General features: G+C 39.0%; 1 protein-coding gene across 1 annotated transcript; it reads left to right on the top strand.

Moving 5' to 3' along the window:
* Positions 1 to 1,495: 1,495 nt before the first annotated feature.
* On the top strand, positions 1,496 to 8,388 carry LOC113012843 (uncharacterized). The gene is made up of 2 exons (XM_026153225.1): positions 1,496 to 1,547; positions 5,695 to 8,388. Exon 2 carries the CDS (start codon positions 5,701 to 5,703, stop codon positions 6,562 to 6,564), a length of 864 nt encoding a protein of 287 aa, XP_026009010.1. The 5' UTR covers positions 1,496 to 1,547; positions 5,695 to 5,700; the 3' UTR covers positions 6,565 to 8,388.
* The last annotated feature ends 878 nt before the right edge of the window (positions 8,389 to 9,266 follow it).

Raw genomic sequence — 9,266 nt, 5'->3', positions numbered from 1 at the left:
TCCTCACGTCTCCAACTAATATTTATCATATACACAACACATTTATTAGACTACCCCCCAATGTAATGTTCATACATTAAAAATTAACAGCATTTATATGTTTCTCTAATAGGTAATTCACCAGTATGTGCAAGCTATTTAATCAAAGTGATATTTTTAAGGCTAAAGTGTCTGGATTTTTACTTGTTACAGATTAGCTTCACATAAAGGCTCTGAATTTTTCCATCACCAGTAAAATCATCTGTGTCTTTTATCTGCTGTTTGCCCAGACCAGGGGTGCCTAATCCCGGTCCTCGAGAGCTACCGTCCTGCAGCTTTTAGATGCATCCTTGTTCCCACACACCAGAATCAAATGAATGGCTTGTTATCAGGCCTTTGCCAAACATGATGGCATGCTGAAGAGGTAATCAAACCATTTGATTCAGCTGTGTTGGAGTAGGGATGCATCTAAAAGCTGCAGGATAGTAGCTCTTGAGGACTGGGATTGGGCAGCCCTGGCCCAGACTTTTCCTTATCTTCTTTTTTCAAGGTAGATGTAAGTCAGGCGGTCGAGAAGCTAGCTTATCAATCAGAAGGTTGGTGGATCAATTTCTGACTCCTTTAGTGCACATGCTAAAGCATCCTTGGGCAAGATGCTGAACCCTAAGTTGCCCTGATGCATCCACCGCAGTGTGTCCATGTTAGAAAGCACTCAGACATAGATTGTATAGTATTGTGTGATTGGGTGAATAACACTTGTAGTAAAAACTGCTTTGAGTGTTTTAGAACTAGTCCACTTACGTCTATAAGACCAAAAGTGCTGTTGTAACCACAGCCATTGCTCCCTTTGAGGCCATTGAAAAGAATGCAGGCACTTTTGTTTTGGCTACACGTTTCAGACCCATCTATAATTATTAATAAAGGTTTTTATTTATTTTTTTAAACAAAGGTTTAAGCAAAGTCATCAACATTTGTAAGCATTGTAAACAAAAGATTAAAAAAAAGGTATTGCAGCAATGTAATGTGTTTTCTGAACATGCGACTGTGTAAACCTTCTAGACAAAGCACAAAATAAATACAAGCCTGCAAATGAGCACAACATGGTGAGTTTTCCTTTCATACATAAAATTGTTTGACCGTTGCGGTGCACCAAACTGTAAATAAGAGTACTGTATTTTTAAAAGAGTAAATGGTGAGCATCTGGAATGCTTTACCTCCTTCATAACCTCTCCTCCTCTGCCCTTCATCTGATCCTCTTCTGTTTTAACTCATGAACAAAGGAAGACGATTAAGCTGACAGAACCGTTTTATATCAGACCCAAATAGGTTCATCTAATGCCCATGAATGTGTCATTTTTTGTTGTGTCAGTGAGTTATATTTATGCACAATGGCTGATCATCTCTCTCTCTCTCACTCTCTCTCTCTCACACACACACACACACACACACACACACACACACACACAGGAAGTGAGTAAAACTTCTGAACTTCTTTGTCAAACCACTTCCTTGTACACTCATTTGCACTGGCTGCATTAAAGCGTCAACTGTCACTCTTCTCCCAGCTGGTAAGTTTCTCTAAATGTAGGCAGTTTAAGTTGCCTGATATTTACTGCATCTTGTTTATTTTTATTTTTATACAGTTCTGTAGTACGTAACTTTTGAGGCATGTAACTTTTACTTTTAATCGTATCCAAATGGCCTTCAAGATTCCTCTTGAGTCTTGCCATATACCTTTAAAAATCAGAAGCTGGCCATTTTGAGCTGCCGTACTTCATACATTGTACACTGTGAGTTGATTCTGGTTCTGTTTGGGCAGAAGTCTAGTTGCATGAGTAAATTTGTAAATCCTTATTTGTACGGATGTTCTTGAGCTTTCAAAGACTCAACCTAATTCAAGATAGGTTGAGACAAGATACAAAGCAAAAGAAAAAACTTTGGATTGTAACACTGAAACTGGAAGAGGAAGAAATAAAGGTTAAACAGAAGGTCATTGTAGGCATCGGCTCTTTTTTTTAACCAGTAATTTGCATCTCTGACCTGCCTTTGTGCTGTTAGCGTGGGCGCTAGAGAGAGTAGGCGAGGTGTGTTAGTGTAATCAAATTAGGGACTCACAGGATTGTGTAACACAGCAATCACAGGCCCAAATGTTCCTGTCTCCATGTGGAGGTCCAAGTCATATTGCCAAGAGAAAAACATTTTTTGTTTTAGCTGCAATTTACTCCACATCTGCACTTCATTCCCAGTCTCAACCTCATCTTTGGGCTCTGTCCATTTTGAACAGAGGATGGTGGTCAAATTAATGGGTAATGACAGGATAATGGTGTGACACACCATATTAAATGTGCAACATGTATGCCAGTAAAGTAAAAATCATTTTACATTGTGGCTACATGAGGAAAACAATGGGAAGGAGAAAATTATTGTTTTTAATTTATATTTACATTCAAGAGGTAAACGATCCTCTAAAAGCTGCAACTGAACCAGCCAGCCTAGAAGGCCAATAATGCCAATTCTGACATTCACAGCCAGATTCAGAGACCGTAAGCTAATAATAACACAATAACTGTGATGAAACTAAAGTTAAGGAAGTCGTTCATGGTACTAATTTTAGTTCCACATTTCTGACTCATTATTACAATTCAACTAGAACTGAGGATTGGTTCAAAATTCTTATTTTTATTAGTTTAGAAAATACAGTTTTATGCCATTAATGCATTTCTGTACTAGCAAAGTAAAGCTGTGTTGAGAGGAGTAACTATATCGTTAGCCCCCTCTCTTTATTTTTGTCTTCCATCTTGCCTAATCTGTTTTGTAGTTCCTCATTCAGAAAGCAAACTAAAACAACAACAAAGTCTCTGCCAAAAAACACCAGAATTGGTACTTCGTGAGGAATGGTTGCAAGGTATTATTTTCAGTAGTTTAGATGAGAACATTTGATTGCAATTATGTTAGCAAGTGCTAACAAATTCAGTAACACACTGTGGGCTTTGCGAGCGAGAAGACATACTTAAAATACAGGTCTATAGATCTGTTGGTTACCATCTGAAAACAACCATTTGAAAAAAAGAAATAAGTATTCAACAGGTCTGTAAACACTTGCAAACTATTCCCAAAGCTGTAGTTAAACAGTAAAAAGTAAGACATGAACCAGAAACTTTTCATATTTTGAAATGTGATTGTTACACTGGTAAGGCACAAATGTTATTTTCAAGGTGAATGTTCATCATGTCTGGTTTCCATTGCGCTTTTTCAAGTTTCAGTACAGCTCACAGAGCTAGTTTCCAAGTCTGTCTTGTGTTTGCAGAAAAGTCATCTTACGTGTAAACTGCAGAAACTTTCGAGCTACCAAAGCAAACAAAAGCAGGTGTCAAGTGCAGCACCCTCTTTACAGTCGATGTCATCCAGAGACTCCCATTAACAATTTGCCAACTGAGATTACACATTTTCCCATAGCAACCATAGGTTGCCACAGACTTACGAACCAGTCTCCAGGCCTACAACTGAGACCTTAAATAAGCTCATCTCATCTGCTTTCTAATCCCAATAAACAACCAAATTAACACAGAGCAAGGACTGATAGAAGATATTATTTTCAGCGGCTATAACTGCTGTTTGAAGGTATTAATGTCTTTGTAATCTAGTTAGATCAAGCTATACCGAAAGCAGTTTAATCTGCTTTGTAATTTCTGAGTCAAAAGGAATACTTAGCAACTATCCATCCATCCATCCATCCATCCATTTGCTTCCGCTTATCCTTTTCAGGGTCGCGCAGGATGCTGGAGCCTATCCCAGCTGTCATAGGGCGAGAGGCGGGGTACACCCTGGACAGGTCGCCAGTCTGTCGCAGGGCAACTAGGAAGTATTAAAATAAGATGCATTTTAAATAAGTGTCTTTTTATCTTTCTATGCCAGCCTAAACATACCTTGAAACACAACCTAACTAGTACTCAGTGATAAGTAGTTAAAAGGTGTTATCCCCCCAGTATTTTAGATGAAATAATTTGATGGAAGTAATTAATTAGTCAGCCAAAGTTACACTAATACTAATAAAGCACAGGGAGCAATTCGCACATCTCACATCCCTTTGAAGCTCACAGGTTGTTGTTAGTGGTCATTTCAAGCTTCACTTCAGTTCAGTGTATTTACTGTCCAATCATAGGCCAGTCACCAGTGTCCTATGCTCCTGTTGGTAATTGCTTCAATCGCTCGTCTTGAAGTTAAAAAAGTGTATCTCCACCTACTTCACATTGTCAGCAGTTTTTTTCACCCATAAGTACTGAAATTCATTGACTTTCTTTGGTGTCTGGTCACAACGTTGCTGTGGTTGCTCCCTATATGGATGCAGCTTAACGCCTATTAAGTTAACCAGAATTTCACACCATGTGGTCATAGGCCTACTACACTAAGTGACACACTGTGGTGACACACATCTCACAATGTGTCACATTGTTTTTGTAGTTTCTGAGTCAAGAAGCATACTAATAGTAAGGTATGTTTAAAATAAGATGTAACTTTAACAATAAGGGCAAATCCCATTACACAAGCCTGTTTGTGCTCTCAAATGTCATGAGTAATGTTTATGTAAAAGGCCACATTTTGCCAAGAATTACATCAGAAGATCAATAGCTCATCTGCTCGCAGCCAGACAAATAAGAAAGAAAAACATTCCCCTATAACCCCCATAAAAAATAAAACATGCTGTTCTTAATTGTCATATTTTGAGAGATTTAAACAAATAACACATAAAGTTAATGATAAGCTTTAGAGATGGTGCCAGGCAGACTTTTATTACCACCACAGTGTTTGGATGTTGTTGGATGTTGTTGGTAATTATCTTCTCATTGAATTCTCAAAAAGAGGAAATAAAGAAAGGCTTAGTGTCTTTTACAATATTAAACTATTAATTTAACATAAGAGGAATTAGTAAAACAAAACAGGCTGCCTGAAATTTATTCAATCTGACTCTTTAGAACAGTGGCAGCTGTAGGACATTTTATGCTATTTAATGTCAATAATGCACACTCGGAGCCTCGAAATGAAGCTGGACTTGAAAAACAAAGACCTTCTAGAAAATTATTACGCCTGTCAAAAGCTATCATCATTTGCTCTCCGGGTAACAAACCTTTCTCCATTTCTGTACAAATTGTGCATCAGCTGTCGGGCGAGTTGGTGCTACTTGAGACCAACAGAGTGTTTCGTGCTAATCTAATAGCAAACCGAACTTCCTGGTTGTCACATCCTGGCTGGCTGACAGCTCATATGGTGACAGGCTGTGGTTGAGGCCTTAATCTTACTTTCCATCTCATTCTGCAAGGGGACTTCCTCTATTATTTCTGTCTCGTTATTCTTTCTCTATGCTCTCCTTGCTAGACTTTCTTGTTTGATTTTTCTTGTACTTGTAGCATTCTTGTAATCTCATTTTATTTCTTGTCTAATCTGAAACAGCTGAGGGATAAGAAAAATGTTTCTTTGGGGGATGAAAGGAGAAAGCATACACCAAGGGAAATATTGACATCGTACTTAGCTTACACTGAGCACGCTGGCAAGTAATATTCAAATAAAAGTGCAAAAATAAACTAATTTTCCAAACAAGCAGTCCAAACCAGAGGTTATTTTTCTTTGCTTTCCATTACCTTCTGTAGCTGAAAAGAAGCTGCAGGAAAATCAATATCCCCTGCACTTTCACGGAGATTATTGTTTTTATCCACACAGGATCCAATGAAGACAGAAAGTGCAGATTCGAGGATGCCAGAGCCCCCTCCACAAGACCCTGGTATTCCCGAAGGCCTCAAAACAAGCCCCCTAAACACAGAGGCTCTCGGGGAGTTTGCCCAAAACATGTCAGAGCACATACTTCGATCAGTTTTTAGCCAAAAGGAAACAGTAGAACCTGAGGAGTCCATTTATAACCAAGAGCACGAAATGCTAGCTGAGGCGCTAGCATCCGCAGTGATTGAGATCGCTCTGAGTGAAGTGTGTAGAGGAAGAAACTTAAAGGACCACATGGAGGGTGCTGAAATAGAGATGGAGAACAACAAGGGTGAACACCAGTGTTTTGAGGATAAATCTAGAAGAGACCAAGAACACCAGACTTCTACCCAGCCTTGCCATCCACCTCTATCCCAGTCAGGGCTTCCCGCTGTGGGATCCCTCGACTACCCCGACGCCCCACCGACCACGCCTCTTCTCCCAGAGCTGGAGAGGAGCAGAAGCAGCTTCGCCCGTAAGCTAAAAGGAGGCCTGGCAAAGGTTTTCCTACCCTCGCCTCCTCCACCAACGCCAAAGGACAAGGAGGACAACGGAGACGCTTTGATCAGCGACCCTCATGTGGAACTGATGGAGCATCTCATGCAGTCGCTGTCTACAGATGATTTGGGGAGAGGCAATTTCGAAGTAGCACCTCTGCATGAACCAACTATAGAGACTTTTGCACAGGCTCTGTCATGTGATATTACTAAGTGGGTTCTGGCTGCCAAAAAAAGAGAACAGATGTCACATGACAGTGATCTCAACCTACTGGCCCAACAGCTGGCTGAAACCATTATCACGTCCTCCATTGATGAAGCTAAAGTGCTTATCTAGGATTTAAAGTGATTCATGGAGTCAGGTATGATGAATAGCCTATATATATGCACACACAAGCTCAGTCCATGGACTATATATATACATAAAAGGTGGACATAGCCACCATAACACAATCAGTTTAATTGTCTTTTGTAGCTATCTTAGTGTTTTTAAGTCAGACACGAAAAGTGAACCACTTATTGGTTAACAGCTTATGAGTAACAAGTCATTAACCAATTAGCATTTCCTGGTTTATCCACCTTTCTGACTCAAATAATGATGACAGATTTACAAAGGAATTTCATACTCTGTACACTATGATGTAAAACTAGCAACTGAGCCTCAAAAAGTTACCAGGTATTCAGTGACATCAGAGAGTATGGAAGTACATCTATAATAGCAGAAGGCTTTTTAGAAACCTGAGTAATCGCCCCCTGTTCGGCATCAGAAAGAATGCAGGTAAAAGCAAGATAGATAGACTATCTCTAGCATATACTTCTGTCCTACTCCACATACTCCTTCGCTACACGATGACATGACAAAACATTCTGTTCTGCAGCACAGGGAGAGAAGATGCCTGCCACTTTGAGTTCTCTAAGCCACTAAAACACTGTGGATTGTGGACTATCTTTAGAGTTGGTCTATATATACCCTTTCTGTGCAGCTTTTGACTACAATCCTCAGCAAGTCCATAGTCCTACCCATTACCAAGCCAGTACTTCTCTGTTGGTCACTCTGTAGACTTAGAAGCTAAATCTATCATTTATATATAGTCTGTGGGGTCTGTTACTGTTATTTCCTCTAAAGTAGGCAATACACATTATCTTACTCCAAGATTTGGGAATTTCATTTGTTACAGGAGTTAATATGATTCATTTGCATTTGATTGTAATATTATATTAATGCTATTTATTAATGATAACATATTATTATGAGTTCAACTGTGTATTCGTTTGTGTTTCTTGTTCAGAAATGAACTTGTCATTGAGGTTAAGTGGCATTTCTGCATCCTGAAAACTGCTGGATGATAAGTAACTGTTACATTTCATGATGGATTAAAGTACACTGGATCTGACTTTTATTTCTTTCTTACAAAACAATACTTGGCTCCAAAAGCAATAACCACATTTGTCCTTTGGATGGCAGCACAGTAAAGAAATTTCAGCATTTTTCAGCATGAGCTCAGCAGTGCTGACCTACTTGGGACATGACAACAACTGGAATTAATTTTGTTTTCCATTTAGGAAATCATTTACTTTTAAATGGTGGTCACCTGTCAGTAAAATTGTTTTGTTTTGTTTGATTTTGCTTCTATGGTCAGGTCCTGCCAAAAGGGAAAGCCCTGCTAAATATAATGCAGAGTACAACGACTTGCAGACTGCTATATCTGTAACAGAAGATGAAACTGGACAGCAGATGTTCTGTAGATGAACTTGTATCACACTGGATTATAATCAGACATAACATTGGCAAATTGTTTGGTTAGTTTTCTTTGTAATCACCCTCAAAATCTTTATGTATCCAGCATGACTCATTCAGCCCGTTCACTGAGCAACGATACTGGCATTTTGGACAAATTTGTGTTCTGGCTCAAAGAAAGCTCGTTTTCATACTCACTTCGTCCTTGATGTCAGACCTTGGAAGAACAAAAAGAAAAAAGAAAAAAAAACGGGGCGCCACAGGTCTTAACCAAACACTGATGCGATCCTGGAATCGAATAAAAACTCTGTTTTCTTTTTAAATCAGTAACTACTTAAACACAGTTGGAGATTGACAAATTTACTGCAAGAAAATCTTTGCTGAACTTTTAAAGTGCTGTTTTGAATAAAGAGTCTCATTGTTCCTCTTAGTCACCGCTGTTTGAGTTCACACACTTTTTTGGTTCAAGAAACTAGGTAAGTGGGACACACAAACAGACTCAGACCCCCTTCCGCCCTCCCTTTTATTTTGCACAAACACAAAACACACACACAAAAGCCCCACCATACAATAAACAACCCAAACATGTGCAGATGATATGAAGCATATTTCTCTCTTTCCACTAAAAAAACCCCAATTAGGTCTGTATGTTAATACTTACAGACTTGTCTGGATGAGGTATAAACATATTAACAAAGAGTTCGAGCACAAATTACTAACATACAGCAGACATAAGACTTAGTGCTTTTATCATTTTCAGTCAACACTAGTAAGAAGGCAGTCAGTCGCTTCTGTGACGATGGAAATATTTGAAAACCAGTACGTCTTCATTCCTGGCAAGTCATAGTCTGCTCTTATTTTCAAATACAATGCCCTCTCTCAGACATGCACGAGGTGTCCTTTTTCCATCAGTGCCATGTTGTCTCAACAGGGAGAGAGGTCTCCCTCCCAACTTATACATTATTCTACAGATGTCATGATCCTTGTGTTTTGTTGGGTTCTTTTGTTGATTTTCTGGTAATAATGGAGTTTTAGTTATGGAGTTACTTAAGAGAATGGAACACATTGTCATTGTACATGTACAATGAACTTGTGAGTGCTCCACACCAACTATGCTAGAATAAAATATAAATAGTAGACAGCAGGAATAAATAGCAAGCAGAATAAATATATATGATGAAGAGGGATAGATACAAAACAAGAGAAATATATACAAAGAAAAAAAAGCCTTGGTCTGAGTGGAGTCTGTGTGTGAGTGATGAGGGTTACTCAGACTATGCCTCAGATGAGTGAGGTGGGTG

This window comes from Astatotilapia calliptera, chromosome 3 (assembly GCF_900246225.1).
Source record: "Astatotilapia calliptera chromosome 3, fAstCal1.2, whole genome shotgun sequence".
In the NCBI taxonomy this organism is placed as follows: domain Eukaryota; kingdom Metazoa; phylum Chordata; class Actinopteri; order Cichliformes; family Cichlidae; genus Astatotilapia; species Astatotilapia calliptera.
The sequence above is the reverse complement of the archived record's forward strand: the minus strand, read 5'-3'. Positions and strand labels throughout refer to the sequence as shown.

Coding starts and splice junctions, on each gene's coding strand:
- LOC113012843 (XM_026153225.1), top strand. CDS start 5,701: ATGAAGACAGAAAGTGCAGATTCGAGGATGCCAGAGCCCCCTCCACAA.